We start from the raw sequence: 18088 nt of genomic DNA on the forward strand, positions 1-18088 counted from the left end.
ATGGCATGAGTTTAAAAGCTAATGGAGAAAGAGACATCAATGTTCAAAAATGAGATGAGAAACAGGAACAAGAGGAAAAGAAGAGAAAAAAGCAAAGAACTAAGGGTATCTTTAGCTATGAGAGTACCTGACCTGAATGGTTTATTTTTTTAATTTATTATTATTAATAATTTGGGTTTTCTCTGTGTAGCCCTCTTTGTCCTGGAACTCACTCTGTAGATCAGGCTGTCTTGGAACTCACAGAGATCCACCTGCCTCTGCCTCCCAAATGATGGGATTAAAGGTGTGCGCCACCACCACCTGGCTACAAATGCTTTATTTTAAGGTAGTTTTTACTGAATTAACTTTCCAGCATCGGCTGTTCAAACACAAACCTACCTTGGAATAAGAAAGCGCTATTTGCTGAAACACGGCATCATCTGGTGATTTACTGTATATAGCCACTCCTTGTTCATTATCATCAAAAGGATAGTTAACCACCAAAGAACCTACAAGGGAAACAGGAAAAGGCACCATTAACTGTTCTAAAATAAATCAGTAATACAAACAAGCTTTTCACAGTACAGTCAGAACCGGGTGGTGCTGATTGTGACCTTGACAGGATCTGGAACCAATCATCGGCAAGCTTCTTCCCCACCTGTGAAGCATTATTTAGACTAGGTTAGACTCTAGGAATACTTTAAGAATTGTCTAGATTATGTTCATTGTAGCAGGAAGACCCACCCAAAGCAGCACCATTCTTCTGGCTCTACTGCAGAGGAAGCTAGCTGAGCTCAAGCACTGCTCATTCTCCATTTCCTAAACAAGAAGATGCCTCAAACTTCTGCCGTCAAGACTTTCCTGCCAGGATGGACTGGACCCTGGAACTGTGAGCTGAGATAAACCCCTTCTCCCTTAGGTAGAGTTTGTCAGAGTGTTTTATCACAGCAACAGAAAAAGTAAGACAGAAGGGAGAGCCACGAAATTTGTCAAGGCCATTTATCTTAATATAAAAGAAAAATAAAGACTAGAGATGTAGCTCCATGACAGAGGGCTCGTCTAGCCTTCACAAGGCCTTGGCACCAATCCCCAGGCCTATCAAAAAGAAAAACACAAACAACAGCAACAACAAAAACCCCCACACTTCTCCTAGTGAAAATCAAAGTGAGCAAGTGGGGAAATAATACCCACATACAAAATCAAAAGGCTCTCTTAATTAAATAGGTCTTAAAGAACTTGCAATTAAAAAATATCACACGGTGAAATTAAGCGGGCCCAAAGTCTACCCAGCTCAATGAACTTCTAGAATGGCTAGAACAGCCATTCTGAAGCTGTGGAGCTTCACACTGGATTTTAGTGAATGTGTAAAGTACTTTGATGATATTTGAGATCATAAAAACTGAGTAAATTTTGATACTTTTTCAGTAACACATTTTAAAGGCCATGGAATTTTAAAATAAGGACAGACCCTTAAGGTCCAACTAAGTCATCCCTTATTTTGGACATGGAATCTAAAACAGGTTAAGCAACTTATGGATAGCAGGGCCAGCCTGATCCACACAGAAAAATTCTAAAACTTTCTTATAGTCTACTTATTCCACTGGAGTTGTACCATCTGACTCAAGGTAAAGACAGTGATGCTTCCAAGCACAAAAAGGCTGTTGACGCCCCTCATGCTTTCCACTGGAGGAAAGTAGTAAAGGTGGGTCTCGGGAAAAGCTTTGAGCTACATGTGTCAAAGGATTGATCCTTTAGTTTCCAGCTTGTCATACTGTTCTCATGTGTCCACTCATTATGCTTTCTACTGCACCAGCACGCATGTGTGGAAGTTAGAAAGCAATTAGCTGGAGTAGGTTCTTACCTTCCACTATGTGGCTTCAGGGATGGAATCTGGCATGTGCCCATATCCGCTGGGCCATCTCTCTGGCCTGATACCTCACTCTTATTCACATAACTCTAGCTGGACATTGTGATGTTTTGTTCTGTTTTGAGACAAGTTCTCATGTATCCCAGGATGCCTTGAACTAGCTATGTAGCTGAGAAGGATCTTGAATTCCTCCTCCTGCTTCTTCTTCCTGAGTGCTGGGATTATAGGCATATGCCACCATGCCAGGTTTATGGGGTGCTGTTCATGGACTCCAGGGTTTCATGATGCTAGGCAAGTACTCTACCAGCTCAGATACAGACCTATGGTATTTTTCCTAATACTGACCTTTTCTGTTCAACTGACTCACTCCTGATGAATCATATTGACAATATATAGTCCCAAACCCTCAATGAGAATGAAGTCATTATGCTGCAGTTAAGTAGCTATAGTATATGTGTGTATATACATACAGAGAGGTGGGGGAGAGAGAGAGAGAGAAAGAGAGACAGACAGACAGACAGACAGAGTGCACAGTGGAAGACAGGAGAACATCAAAACCTATACTTACATAAAAGAGTTTATGAGACTTTAGGAGAGAGCAAGACTGAACATTTGGATCTGCTGGTGCTTGGTTTTTATGATGACAACGTGCATGGTACCTAATTAACAGGATAACGAATAACCATGAAGCCCTTGAAGAACTATTAGAGAAAGGGGAGCAGGAGATAGGAGAAAAAGAAGAGCAAGAAAGGGGAAGGTAGGATGGTGGGAAGGGGGAAGAAGAGGGAGAGGGAGAGGGAGATGGCTTAGTGGGAGAAAAGCACTTGTGGGCCAATCCACAACCTGAATTAGATCCTCAAATCCAGTGGAAGGAGAGAACTGACTTCTGAAAGGTGTCCTCTGACCTCCACACACATGCCATAGCATGCACACACACACACACACACACACACACACACACACACACACACACCATACATACACAATAATAAATAGCATGAAAATGAAAAATAAGAGAAAAAAGTGGAAGAAAGATGAGGAGAAGCTGAGCTTGCTGTTTGCCTGTAATCCCAGCACCATGGAGGCAGAGGCAGGAGGAGGTTCGCTGTGCGAGGCCAACACAGTCTGCACAGTGAGCCCCAAGCCTGCCTGGGTACTTGGTGAGGACCTGTCTAAAATAACAACCACCACAAAGGAAAGAAAGAAAGCGTGTGTGGGGAGGGAACAGCCAGCTCACTGACCTAGAGAGCAAGGAGGAAGGTTTTAACTGTTCTCTGTCACAGAAGCAGTATAGGATACTCACTTGAAGCTAGCCTAGGACTCTAAGCAGATAGAATTTCAGCAGAATTTTCAAATGCTTTCAACGAGAGCTACTTAGTTCATACGGAGCTGCCATACCTCCATGCAGATTGGCCGACAGCACAAATGGATAGGCCTTCACCCAGCTCATCACCGCGATGGTCTCTGGCTGAGTAGGATCTGTGATTGGAACAAACTGGTCTGGGAAGTTTCGATTTAGGTCAAAGTTGTTGCTGTTGTTTCTGCCAACTACACTTATTGAGTCTCCTGCAGGACAAAGGATTAAAATTTAAGACATGTTTTATTACATGTTAATGCCAAACACAGAACTTTAGCCATCTTAAAGTGTAAGCACATCAGGCCCATTGCTACCAATCCCACTGTGAGCAAAATGTATCTTTTTTTTTTACATTGTATATTTTTTAAAAAAATCTCTCTTCTAGATCTTTAAAGCAAAGAGGTAAAATCATTACTCTTTAGCATCTGTCTTCTGCTCATCCTTTGAAAGGAAAAAAATCCAAATTACGCAAATGATACTAAAGCTTTGCTCAAGTGTTAATAATAAACACACAACGGCATAAGCAACCCCTTGAGTTGGTAGGACTTCATCACCAAAACCATACCAACAAGAAGAAAACTGGATGCTGACATTAACGTGGTCACAAGAAGGTACCATCAGTAGAGAGCATTGTATCGGGATATTTCACCCGATAAAGGGAAAAGGTTCAACTCAAGCTTAGCTGTGGAGATTCTTACATGAGCAAGAGCCCCATTGCTGTCATTACAATGAGAAGAACTGCAAGTGAGGAAGAGCTAACAGGGCTCCAGTGGTACCCGGCTCTCCCTTTCAGAAGGGAGTGTGTGTGGATCTGTGATGCTGGCAACTGTGAGGAGCAAGAACCTCAGAATGCTAAGATCAACCGGAGCCTGTCTGTGTGAGAGCCATATCAGCGCAGTGGGAGCTAGCCCTCCTGTCTGCACATCCACACTGCGGGGCCTGTTCCATTCACAGGAAACGCTGCTAGGAGCAGCTGTGGAGAGTAAAGGATCACGTCCAAACAGATGGCTGGCCACCCTTCAGGTTGGCTATGGAGAGACTACAGAGAAAGAATAGCTCTGCAAAGCTGTCCTTTTATACAAAAGCTTTCCTCCCTGACACCCCACTTTGTGCCTAGGAAAGCCATTCCCTTACATAGAAGAGATTGGGGTCTGACACCTGGCCAGAGATGATCACAGACAGTTGTCACCTGGCAGACCTTATCTGCCAGACAAAACAACCCTTGCTGGCTGTGAACATTCTCTCCTCAACCTTCCACAGCCCATTACCACCTCCCACCCAACCAGACCCAAGCCCCTAGCTTAGGTATATATAAACGTCAACTGCTTAGTTCTCCCTTGAGACATATGAATCTTATGTTTCTCTATATAAATACATTTAAATTTTCCCTGTTAAGCTACCCTCTATCAATTCATTCTAGATGAAAATTATCAAACTTTTAAGGGAAAAAAATATTTCAAAGTTTCCGATGGAGTCCTGAGTTGGGAAAAGATGGAGTCTTACTCTCTGGGGTTCTGCAGAAGGCGGCCTGAGTAAACCTGTCCTCCCAGTCCTCTCAGCAGTGCCTCAGGAGAGATGGGCTCACCTGGGGAGGCAGGCTAAGGAAAAGCACTGACTTAGCAGGCACGGAACACGGATGAGTATGGGAGCTGCTGGTTTCAAATATTATCTCGTTTCATTTTCCAAGGATAAAGTAAGGTTACAAATATAATAATTTAATAAGAACGGTTAAAAATGAAACAATGTATAAAAGTCTTCCTTTTTTTAAATAAATGATGGTTAATCTTGCTTGTCAACTTGACTGGATTGAGACACCTACAAGAATAGCAAAGCGCACTGTGGGGTGTGCCTTCAAGGGTGTTTTACATACATGGGACAGTATGATGAATAGGACTGGCCCTGAACGTGTGTGGACCGTCCACTAGGCTGGGGGACCCAGAAAGAACAAAACCCATGAAGGAGGAAGCCAGCTAGCAGCTGCCAGCCCCGTTCTTCCTGAGCAAGTGCATTCACTTCCGCTGCAGGCACCCATGGATCTGACTCTGGCTTCAAGACTTTCAACAGCGACTCGCACCAGGGACTCCAGGCAGCTGCCAGGGCTTCAGCCTTGGACTGAATCATTGGTTACTTGGTTTAAGGCTTCCAGCTTCTTGTTCTGAACAGCTACCAAGTTCTCTGGTTCTCCAATGTACACGATTATTGTTGAACTACCCAGCTTCTAATCATATAAGTCAATCTGACTAAGCCCTTTTTGTGGTTTTACACACACACACACACACACACACACACACACACACACACACACATACACACACACATCTCTATCAGTTCTGTTCCTCTAGAGAACCTTGATGAAGACAAATACCCACTACAGAAATGCAAAACCAAACAAGAAACCCACATCTTGATTGAGGGCTGAAATGAATACCTGTTAGGACCCTGGACACCCACATTAAAAAGCTAGTTGCATCTGCAACTCCAACGCTAGGGGGCAGAGTTAGGTAGATCCTTGGAGCTCACTGACTAGCAAGTTGATCTGAATCAGAGTCCAGGTTCTCGAAAATAAGGAGTAGAGCAATTGAATAAGAACCCAACATCAACCTTTGCCTTCCACACATGTACTAGTGTACATATACCACACACACATTCTATACATATGCTTCATCACATAATGAAAAGTCTGCCCTATTTTCTAAGTACATAAAAGCTAAAACCACTCACAAATCATAAAAACAAAAAACTTCAATGTCTTCTCTATTCCAGAATAACCATGCTACACACCAGTCAACAGATGAGGCTTTAATCGTCAGCTCTGCTTTACCTTCCTGGGACTTTTCATACCCATCAGGATTCATGGATGGCATAAGGTGAATTCTAGTGCTGCGAACCAAATCTGTTACTTCAGGGTCTGTTCCAAAGTTCTTGCAAAGGTATTCGATGAGGTTTAATAGCAGTTCTCTTCCAACCACTTCATTTCCATGCATATTTCCAATATACTTAAATTCTGGTTCCCCTGAAAACAAATAATTACATGGAAGCCTTTTTTTCCTCTTCAGTTAACATGAAGTCTGTTTTTTCCATAATATATATAAAAACCATAAGCTAAAATATTAAGTAAATATGTATAGTCAACATCAAGAAAAATCTACATAAACCTATTGTAGCTTCCTTACCAGAATATATGTCTGAGCAGGTACAGGTGCACGCGCGCACGCTCACACACACACACACACACACACACACACACACACACACACATATATATATACATACATATATATATATACATATGTATATATATATATATATAGAGAGAGAGATGTCTTTCTAATATGCATACATGTATATCCACATGCCAAACTGAACTCAGCTGAATGAATCCAATCTATGAACACACTAATATCATGCAAATATAGATTACCCAATGGATTTTCTCTTCTGGGAATAGAATGGCTCTATGCTATTTTTAACCATGTGTTCTTAACTGAAGTTACACACTATACAGATGACATTTCTGGACAAAGCACAGAGGAACTAGCTTTGAGAGGAACTACTGAAATTACGTGTAAGGCCAGCCAATTACCTGGTTCATGGACACCTGGGTTATCAGATATTTCCATCACATACAGTTCTCTTGACTCCACTGATTTTCCCAATGAGTAAAGACGAGTGATATTAGGATATTCGTTAGCAAATCTTCTTAAGAAGATTTCCATATCAGGGAAATGGTGGTGGTGAAAGTCTTTAGGCTGAATTGGCTGATGAGAGGATGATGTTCCAGAAGGAATATTAGGGACAGCCACTGTGCCAGGAGTTGCTACAGCCTCAGTTGAGTCAGGAATTACTGAAGTCACAGTTGGTCGAAGGGAAAAATCCATCTCTGTGGCTGGTCCTTCTTTCACCATTATATTATTAATAGTCAATGGCATATACCTTTAAAAAAATTAGAAATGGAGGTGGCATGGAGTTAAGACACACAATGCTTTAGCATTATAAAAACACAGTGACCTTTTTTCATACTCCTGCACTTAATGATCTATCAAAACTCTAAGACAACTGTATAATTTAGCCATCTTAGAATGTTATTTCACAGAAAATACTGGACTAAGTCTTTAAGAGTTATTTCTCTCACAAAGCTTCCCGGGTATCAAACACTAGAATGTTTGTCAAAAAAAGCTGCTGTGATATTCAAGGACAGACAAGCTAATTCCCCCATGTAACTACTGCCATGATGTTCAAAGTCAGGTGCTATCCATCTCTGCACTACCTTGCCAGACTAGCATTCCCATTGTCCTTCCATTACAAAAGCTCAGCATTAAAGATTAGTAATAAAAATCCCCATGAAGTGAGCGTGCAGTAAGGTTTGCACAGGTGAAAAACCACTGCTTTAATGTATCAGAAAGCTGTGAGGACAGCCCTTCAAATTCCAGCTACAGAGCCCTGAGCTGCTTCTCTCGGATTCAATTAGCGAATCTCTCGGAAAGCTTTTACAGTCGTTCTGGCGCCCACTGTTACAATTATGCTCCACACTGTTGGACTATGTGAAAAACACTCTGTGATAGTACTTTCTCATTATTAAAGGACTAAAAAGTCAGAGAACAAGGAAAAACAGAAGCCACATTTGATGAGTAGCATTTAGATAATCCCTCTTCTTACATCTAAAGAGAGGCTTGGCATTGTAATTAAGAGTCTAGTTTAAAACTTTTACCCAGTTGAAACTGCTGTAAGATTGTAAATTCCAGGAATGAGTAATCTATGGAAATCACCAAATCTTCCAGTTGTGATATTATGATTAATACCAGCCACTGAGATGGTTGCATTCTCTAACCCAGCTCCTGTTACTGAATCTTTAACAAATCCTTTAATTCCAATGTGGACCTAAAAGACAAAAATCAAAATTCAGAGGCAATCAGTTTGGTGCTAGAGTTTCTAAACAGTAAGACTATTATACTAGTTTCTAATTTTTATTTTTCTTTTTGGGACAGTCTTATTATGTAGCTCTGGCTTGCCTGGAACTCTTTATAGAGACAGGCTGGCCTCAAACTCACAGAGATCCACCTTCATCTGCCTCTGGAGTGCTGGGATTAAAGGTGTGTACTACCATGTCCAGAAGCCAAAGTATTTTTTAAACCCTTGAGGTTGAAATGAAATATAGACTAAGTACTCAAGTAAAAATTCTTTTTATTTTAAAGAATTTGTTGTATTTTGTGTGTGTGTGTGTGTATGTGTGTGTGTGTGTGTGTGTGTGTGTGTGTGTGAGACCTGCATGTATGTATGTGCACCATGTGTGTGCCTGGTGCCCCCACAGAGGCCAGAAAAGCATGTTGGATCCTCTGGAACTTGAATTAACTGGAATTACAGTTGGTTGTGAGCTACCATGTGAGTGCTGGGAACTAAACCTAGATCTTCTGCAAGAACAGCCATTGCTCTTAACCACTAAGCCATCTCTCCAGCCCCATCACTAAATTCTTAAATTTAAATTATAAAAATCTCCATAGTCCTGAAGTGCTTTTGAAATTCCCTCTCTTTGACGCCAAGCTTCTAATTTTCTCTCCAAACTATAATTTGGAGAGAAATCTGGCATAGTCAATAGTTACATGAGCTTTTCTGATAATTACATTAAACTGATGTCCACAGTTCATATAGTAGTAAACGATCTCTAGCAAATATGAACAAATGGCATTGTCAAGGTGATAGTACGAATTTGTAGGGTTTTCTTGGTGCCAGGAATTGAACGTAGGGCTTCATTCATGCCAAACACTCCTTCTACTACTGAGCTATACCACAAACCCCCAGTACAAATTTGGCCAATTATTTCCATTTGTAAAAGTGTTCTAAGACTGCCAAAGGAAGCTTCCATGTAGCACAGAGCCAGGGTTGGACATGGGAATAGAAAAGGTAGATCTTGATGTACTGTAATAGATTATAAACTAATAATTTCTAGGGATAATCTATAATCTTAAAACACATAAGATAAAGAACACCCTATTTGGATTGTTATTCATATGCATTCAAATTTCTCTCTTATTTAACCCATTACTTCTAAATCCCAACCTTCCAGGCAGCAATTTTTACCTTCTCAATCAATGTGATCAAAGACTCACGATTATTCTCCCATTCTTGTCGAAGCTGAGAAGCAGGTGGATACTTGCAACAAGACAATTCTAATGTGATCTCAAAACAGTTGGCCCACACATAATTGTAATCTTGCATACCACCTGCAATGTGAAGGGAAAACAAGTTTATTTGCAAAAGGAAAGGAATTCCACCCTCCAAAGACTGAAGAAATTAAATCTAGTTTTTTTCCTTTGTAAACATTTTTGTTTACATTAAATTCTTTGAAATTGAAAGAAGGCTCTTCAATTACATAAACTAAGAAGGAAGGTTTATATACACTGGGAAGGAATTCCTTCCATATATACATACACACACACACACACACATATGAGAAATACATTTAACTGATATGATGAGTAGCTATGAAAAGTATGATTAAATCAGTTAGTAACAACAACTGTTTCAGTTGCTTACAATGTCAGACCAGTTCTGTTTTGTATTCACAGTATTTCTAGCAGGTAGGTATTACTATTTTTCCCATTTTACATATGTGAGAGATCAGACACAAAGATGTTAATATTTAAAATAGAATGACACAGTGAAGAAAGAGGTCACATTACCCTAAAGCTATGAAGGACATTCCTTGCTAACATGTCATTAAGCATCTACTATTCTAGCTGTATTCCCTTTATCAAGAAGGTGGCAAGAGAAAAAGGCTCCATTTAGGGTGGTACAGCTCCATAAATCAGGGGGAAAAAATGAACTCTTTAAAAAGTGTTTAATGGGAAGTAGAACTGGAAGGAGAATAAGCACCCACAGTCAACCGCCTTCCCCACTTCACAACCTACACAAGCCCATACACTCCTTCTGCACAAGCGATTCACCTTATCATGCCTGCCACTTGGTTTTCTCACATCTTGTTTTAGGAGGATGATTAAAGAGTGGCGAAGGAGGGTGGCATGACTTCTTTATAAGCTCACCTTGCTCTAAAATGTGGGTAGGCAAATACACACAGAACCAGAAGCCTCCCACCCTTTTTTGCATGTGAAACAGGCCCTGACTTTAGTCATTTCCATTATCCCTGAGAAAGATACCCCAAAGCTCAAATTTGCTGAGTCAATACCTAGAACTCATCAAAATCGTCCTAGGTACCTGTCCCAGGCAAAGAAGGCATCCCCTCTCAACTGTCCCTAGAGATCTTGGCTCCACCCCCTGACAACACAAAATACAAATGTGCATTTTGAGAGTTATCTTTCTCTAACTCTTGGTACATTTTAGACCTGGGTTGGATACCAGATACCCTGCGTATCAGATATTTATTTACATTATGACTCATAACCATAACAAAATTACAGTCATGAAGTAGCAAAGAAATAATTTTATGGTTGGGGTCACCACAACATGAGGAACTGCATTAAAGGGTCATGGCATTAGGATGGTTGAGAAATACTGTCTTAGATTATAAAACTCATAATAAAAGAAACTGAGCAAAGAACTTTAAACAAAATCAGAGTTTTGTAACTCCAACAAAAGCAATTTAGAAGAAGAAATACAAAGAAGGAAACTGGACATATGCAATCTGCTCTCAGGACACATAAAGGAAGCTATCAATAAACTCATGCCCATCCATGTTAATCAAATGCTTGTAAACAAGGATGAGTTTTTAAAACTAATTTTAAGGGGGCTAGAGAGAGATGGCTCAGAGGTTAAGAGCACTGATTGCTCCTTCAGAGGTCCTGAGTTCAATTCCCAGCAACCACATGGTGGCTCACAACCATCTGTAATGAGATCTGGTGCCCTCTTCTGGCCTGCAGACATACATGCAGGCAGAACACTGTATACATAATAAATAAATAAATCTTGAAAAGAATTAAAAAAAAAACTAATTTTAAGGCTAGCATACAAAGCATAGAGTTTCACATTTATTTTATTTTTAAATTATTTTGAGGTACTGGGAGATGAACCTGGGACCTACATGAATAGACAAGTACACCACTGATCAATTAGATCCCCAGCAGAGGCCAAGTCTTTGTTTATCATCTAGAGGTGACAACTACAGCCATAAAAAAGAAATGTAAGCATGATTATACAGGTCACATGATGGCTACAAAACAATGTGAATATACCTAATGCCAATAAGCTGCACACCTAAAATTATTAAAATGTGCTGTGGAATACTCCCTTAGTACATTGTAAAGATTTGTCACTCGAATTGGCTTAATAAAATGCTGATTGGAGAGTAGCCAGGCAAAAAGTATAGATGGGACAGCCAAACTGAGAATGCTGGGAAAAAGAAGGGCGGAGTCAGAGGAGTTGCCAGCAGATGCAGAGAAGCAAGATGGGCATGCTATACTGAGAAAAGTACCAAGCCACATGACAGCATAAATAAGAAATATGGGTTAATTTAAGTGTAAGAGTTAGGTAGTAACAAGCCTGAGCTATCCATTGAGCATTTATAAATAATCTTAAATCTCCATGTTGATTATTTGGGAGCAGGCAGTCGGGACAGGGAAACATCTGCCTACAAAAGTGGTTATTTTTATATTATATATATTTTGCCATAATTAAAAAAACAGCAATGGAGAGATTATGGACCTATGCTGGTAGTTTCAATTTTAGGATTGAGGAGAGACCTAAAAAGCTTCTTGGGAGGTGTTTTGTTGCTGCAGTTTTTCTAGTTAGGTCTCAGAGAAAGATGGGTAACTGAGTCAGAAAAGGAATCTTGCGGAATCAGAGGAATCAGTGAAAGTGGAATTATAAACTTCGGGGTAGGGTCTGGTGTATGTTGGTTAAGCAGTAACTGGTGACTGTAAGCTACAAGATGAACAGGAACATGGGAATCCTGTGAGAGATCGGGCTGGAGAGAGAGCAGGTCTAAAGGGCCTGGGGAATAGAGGCTGCACTACAAGACTGTTTTGCTTGTTTTGAACAGAAAAGTGGCATCAGAAATGGAAGGTCCGATGGTCCAGAAAAGAGGAATAGGGAGAGAAAAAGAGGAGAAGAAACACTAGAGAAGAGGATGGGGAAGAGGAACAGCCTATTTTGGCACCTTTAACAATGGTTCAAGTCAAACGTGATTTGACCTAAAGGTGGTGGCAACTGGATGGGAAGGCTGTAAGATGAAATACTGACAGGGTCTGCTGAATAGTGGGAGGTGATGGAGAGAAGAGAGTCAGAAAGGACCTCAGGCCTGACAGCTGAACTACAGACAGAGCTTGGCAGAGTGGTTGGAGGGGTGTGACAACAGGTTTAGAGCAGGCTAAACCTGAGTTTGAAGTATCAGCAGAGCGCTTAGATAGAAACATCCAGGAAAGCATTTTAAAATTCAAATTTCAGGCTTTAGTAATGGAGTACAACTTTCTCAAGAAATGGTTTGTGGTGGTCTGAAAGAAAATGGCCCCCGGAGGGGAGTGGCACTATTACGAGGTGTGGCCTTGTTGGAGTGGGCGTGGTCTTGTTGGAGGAAGTGTGTCACTGGGGAGGCAGGCTTTGTGGTCTCCTATATGCTAAAGATACTGCCCAGTTTCTTAGACCACTTCCTGTTGCCTGCAAGATTAGGACTCTCAGCTACTTCTCCAGCACCATGTCTGCCTACATGCCATGATGATAATAGACTGAGCTCTGAACTGTGAGCCCTCTCAATTAAATGTCTTCGTTTATAAGAGTTGCTGTGGTTATGGTATCTCTTCACAGCAACAGAAACCCTAAGTAAGACATAGTCATTGAGGCCAGGCGGTGGTGGCACACGCCTTTGATCCCAGCCCTTGGGAGGCAGAGCCAGGCGGATCTCTGTGAGTTCAAGGCCTGGTCTACAGAGTGAGTTCCAGGCCAGGCATCAAAACTACATGGAGAAACCCTCTCTTGAAAAACCAAAAAAAAAAAAAAAAAAAAGACATAGTCATTGAAGACTAGGAAGTTAACTCATTCATGGCAGGCCTTGTTCTAAGTACAGGGTAATACAGTTATGAAAAGACAAGGTCTACACCAAGATAACTTACATTCTTAGACAAATATGAAAAGTATCAAATGGTGCAAATATGAAAAGTATCAAATGGTGAGGAGTGGTGTACAGAGTTCAAGTATGATGTGACTATAGTGGGTAGCTGTTCTGTCTATGACCTTGAAGTACCACCCCTAGAGATGCAGCAGGTAACTGCTTTACCTGCCTATGACCTTGAAGTACAGCCTCTGAGGTGTGGCCTCATGGCAACCCTTAAGACCTGAGATGCACATGGGCATCCTCTTTTTGCTCCCTCATGGTTTGGATGTGGGACTGAGATAGGCGGCTGGAACAGCGTTATAGAACCTGCGACAATTTTGTTTTGTATAGTGAGTTTTTTTCCCTTAATAAATTCCTTTGCCCTTTAAGCAGACTCAGTGGATTTCTCACTATATGTGACAGCCAGAGGCTGGTGGCAGTGGATGCTGGGTTATCAGGAAAACACTGTTGTGAAGAGGATCTTCGTTTGGAATCACGTGGTAGACACCCTTTGGGCATGTCTGTGAAGGGCTTTCCAGGGAGGATTGATTAACTGAGGTGGGTAAGACCCACCCTGAATACGAGCAGCAGCATTCACCTCTCACTGTTTCCTGACTGCAGACAGTGTGACTAGCCCATGCCTTCTCTGCCATCATGGAGTGCATGACAGAGTCCAAAGAAATCCTTCCTTTAAGTTGCATCTGTCTAGTACTTCATCACATCAACAAGAAAACTAACACACACTACTGAGCCAAAACAGGAAAACAAGATAGAACCAGCTGGGTAAAAGCCACAGAGAAGAGACTTGTCACTTTAGGGAAAGGGAAAAATGGCTGCCGTGGTTCTATACTGACAAAAGAGAAATGGTTCAAAATGAGGCTGAGCAATGTTAGCAATATCGGATCACACAGGGCTTTGATACTGAGGATAATGAGTTTAGAATTGTATCTCAAGTACAACAGAAACTACTGAAAAGTTATCATCTTGGTCTTATTCATAATAACTAGATGTTTCTCAATCCAAGAAGATTATAATTAAGATTATCCATCAGAGTCTCCCAAAACATAAGCTAAATAAGCCACTTTTCCTAGTTAAGCCTTGAATATCTTGTAATAGCAATCAATCAGAGAATAACAATATCTGTGTCGCTGTGTGACAGATCTCTAGAACTTCATCTTACAAAACTGAAACCTTGAGCCCAGTGAACAACTCTCCTTTTTCTTCTCTCCTAGGCTCTTGGCAGCTACCATTCTATTTTCTAAGATTTTTGATTTCAGCTACATCCTTATGACTGGCTTATTTCATTTAGCATTACTGATGACAATACAATGGCAACTGTGTATAAGAGATTAAACTAGATTGTTATAAAAATAAATTTAAAAAATACTACTAGCCAAATGCTGGCCTTGTTGAAGAAGTAAAACAGAGAATACAAAAATAACAATGTGAGGACAATATTAATATGAATTTGTCTTTTGCATAGGTGAAATTTAGTAACTATTATAAATATGGCCAAACCACACTTTTAAAAAAATATTTATGTATGAGTGCTCTATCTGCATAGATCCCTTTAGGCCAGCAGAGGGCATCAGATCCCTCTGAGATGGTTGTGAGCCACCATGTGGGTGCTGGGAACTGAATCTTGGTCCTCTGGAAGAGCAGCTACTGCTCTCAACCGCTGAGCCATCTCCCCAGCCCCAACCCACACTTTAATTACGCCAGAGGGCAGTGAAACAGACTGTAACAGCACTGAACGCGATCAAGCTTGAGTCCTAGCATCCTTTTATCTGGTGTTTATTTTTAGTTCAGTAGCAGTTTTTGAGATACTAACTAAAGAAAGGAGGATCAAGTTTATATATTACAGAGTGTTATGTAATCTAGTTTTCATATTAACTTTTATAGGACTGTAAGCAGCCAGTTCTAAGCACTGGCACATCCAAATACATCCTCAGGGTAGTGAGCAGGAGAGGGCAGAAGTCTTTCAACAATGAGATCTGGGAGCTAGAGAGATGACTTTTGGTTAAGAGGAGCACTCATTGCTCTTTCAGTGGACCTAGGTTCAGTTCCCAGCTCACTGGGCCGTAACTCCAGTTCCAAAGGTCTGACAACCCCTTCTGCCTTCCATAGGCACTGCACACACAGGGGTGCACCTACATCCAGGTAGGTAAAACATTCACATACATAAAATGAAGTTAGCTGGGCGGTGGTGGCGCACACCTTTAATCCCAGCACTCGGGAGGCAGAGCCAGGTGGATCTCTGTGAGTTCGAGGCCAGCCTGGGCTACCGAGTGAGTTCCAGGAGAGGCGCAAAGCTACACAGAGAAACCCTGTCTCGAAAAACCAAAAAAAAAAAAAAAAAAAAAAAAAAAAAAGTTAAATGAAATCCTTAAAAAAATAAAAGTAAGCCGGGCGGTGGTGGCGCACGCCTTTAATCCCAGGACTCGGGAGGCAGAGCCAGGCGGATCTCTGTGAATTCGAGGCCAGCCTGGGCTACCAAGTGAATTCCAGGAAAGGCGCAAAGCTACACAGAGAAACCCTGTCTCGAAAAATAAAAAAAAAAAAAATAAATAAAATAAATAAATAAAATTAAAAGTAACAGCCGGGCGGGGGTGGCGCACACCTTTAATTCCAGCACTTGGGAAGCAGAGGCAGGCAGATTTCTGTGAGTTCAAAGACAGCCTTGTCTACAGAGCGAGTTCCAGGCCAGCCTGGTCTACAGAGCAAGTTCCAGGACAGCCAAGGCTACACAGAGAAATCCTGTCTCAAAATACCAAAAATAAATAAAAGATTAAAAATAAATAAGTAAATAAATAAAAGCTTTAAAAGTACATCTTAGTAGTCTCTAGTCCTAAAGATCACACATTTTTAATATTGATTATTTAACAAATAGTTCTATGAACGACACAAAACTAAAGGTCAGATTCTTGGAGATAAGCTTCTCTCTGTAGGTCCTTTAGACCCAAGAAGAGACTTCAGTAAACAGTATACCTAAGCATAACCTTAATATTAGCTTCACAGTGCAGAACCTAGTGAAATAGAGACAATCAAAATCTTGACATGCATGCCCCAAATTTTCCTTTGCCAAACTATATTTAAGTTAGACATAAAACCATGTAAAGTGATAGTGGAAATAAAAAAGGACAGCAATATTTTCCGGCTGAGTGTGGTGGCACACACCTTTAATCCCAGCACTTAGGAGGCAGAGGCAGGTGGATCTCTGAATTCCAGATCTATGGAGTCAGACCTTATCTTGATAAACACAACAGACAACAACATACTATTGGGGGGTTAGTGAAGGTACTTAGTGTTAGAAGAACGTGAAGCATAGGCACTGGGTTCAAACACCAACATCACACCAAAAATACATAAACAAAAAGCATCTTTACCATAGTCAGAAAAAAGGATAATAGCAAAAGTTGTAGGATTAAATATAATAAAATGTATGACACATATCAGTATCATAAAATTTACTGAGGGACATAGAAGATCTTAAGAATATTAGGAGACTTGTATAAAGATATAAAATTTTTCCAATTTAATTTGCAAATATTAAATATTATATTAAATTACTATCAAATAAATTTATTAATCTATATAGCATTTAATGTAAAAATTAAGTCATAATCAAAAGTAGAAGCCAATATGAATACTTCTATATTCTCAGAAGAAAGCCTTTCTAATTATGATATCAAAATGTGAAATCATTAAAGAACGATAGATTTAGTTACCTAAAACCTATAAAGTATCTCTAAAAATAAAAATTATAATTATGTGGATATAGTGCAATGTGCCTATCCAGTCTCCATGTGATGAATGAATATTCCAACTTTGATTTTTTTTTTTGGTGTATATGATTGTTAAAAAGAAAAAAAGAGAAAAGAAAAGAAAAAAAGTGGGTGCTGGAGAGATAGCTCAGCGGTTAAGAGCACCAGCTACTCTTCTAGAGGTCCTGAGTTCAATGCCCAGCAACCACATGGTGGCTCACAGCCATCTATAATGGGATCTGATGCCCTCTTCTGGTGAGTAGGCGTACATGCAGATAGAGCACTCATATATGTAAAATAAATAAATAAATAAATAAATAAATAAATAAATAAATCTTTTATAAAAAAGTTACAAATAGATCTTATAGTGGAAGGATTCTCATGCCTCTGAGTAAATATCCTCAAATGGCATGAACAAATCATAAAGTAACTTTATGTTTAATGATGTAAAAAGTCTGTTTTCCAAAGTGGCTGTACCATTTTCACAATCTCGCCAGCAATGGGTGAGCTGCTATGTATTACCTAGATAAGTTCTTAAGCAACTGGCCAATTTTAAATGGCTTAGGTATATATATGTATAGTGTGGATGTATAGATGTAAATAGCATTCTAGGAAATGTGTAGATGTATAGTGGTATCTCACTGTGGTTTTAATTTATATTTCTCTGATGATTGATAATATTGCATATCTTTTCCCATGAAGGGACATCTTTCACTTACATTTTTATCATCTATATTGGGATTAAAATGTTGCAAATATGAGGATGTTCACAAAGGGGTCTCCTAAGGTTATCTATCAAGTCCTGGCTCCTGAACTACATTCCGGAAGTGCATGTCTGACCTGAAACAGCACATTTCCAAGACTGGCTTGAGCGATACAGAGGACAGATCTCGACAGCACCACACAGCCTTTGAAAACTGAACTGAGACTGGGGTCACACTCCACCTAAGGCAGGTCAGAACTTACAGTTGAATCTAATTAGGCCATTTCCTGCTAGAACAAGCAAACAACAATTTTACCATAAAAATAAACAAGGACGGGAAGAAGGAAAGAAGGGAGAGAAGGAAGGAAGGAGGGAAGGCATT

The 18088-nt window shown here is 40.3% G+C and overlaps 1 protein-coding gene across 1 annotated transcript in view; it reads right to left on the bottom strand.

Annotated features, from left to right (window-relative positions):
- Positions 1–18088, bottom strand: part of Cpd (carboxypeptidase D) — a 67505-nt gene that overhangs the window by 28829 nt on the left and 20588 nt on the right. Inside the window, exons 3-8 of the mRNA XM_059271239.1 lie at positions 9279–9421; positions 7912–8081; positions 6787–7136; positions 6025–6216; positions 3245–3412; positions 379–488 (exon numbers count right to left, since the gene is read on the bottom strand). Of these exons, the coding sequence (XP_059127222.1) occupies positions 379–488; positions 3245–3412; positions 6025–6216; positions 6787–7136; positions 7912–8081; positions 9279–9421 (1133 nt within the window). The remainder of the gene's footprint in view (positions 1–378; positions 489–3244; positions 3413–6024; positions 6217–6786; positions 7137–7911; positions 8082–9278; positions 9422–18088) is intronic.

Source organism: Peromyscus eremicus, chromosome 8a (genome assembly GCF_949786415.1).
Source record: "Peromyscus eremicus chromosome 8a, PerEre_H2_v1, whole genome shotgun sequence".
Taxonomy (NCBI): Eukaryota; Metazoa; Chordata; class Mammalia; order Rodentia; family Cricetidae; genus Peromyscus; species Peromyscus eremicus.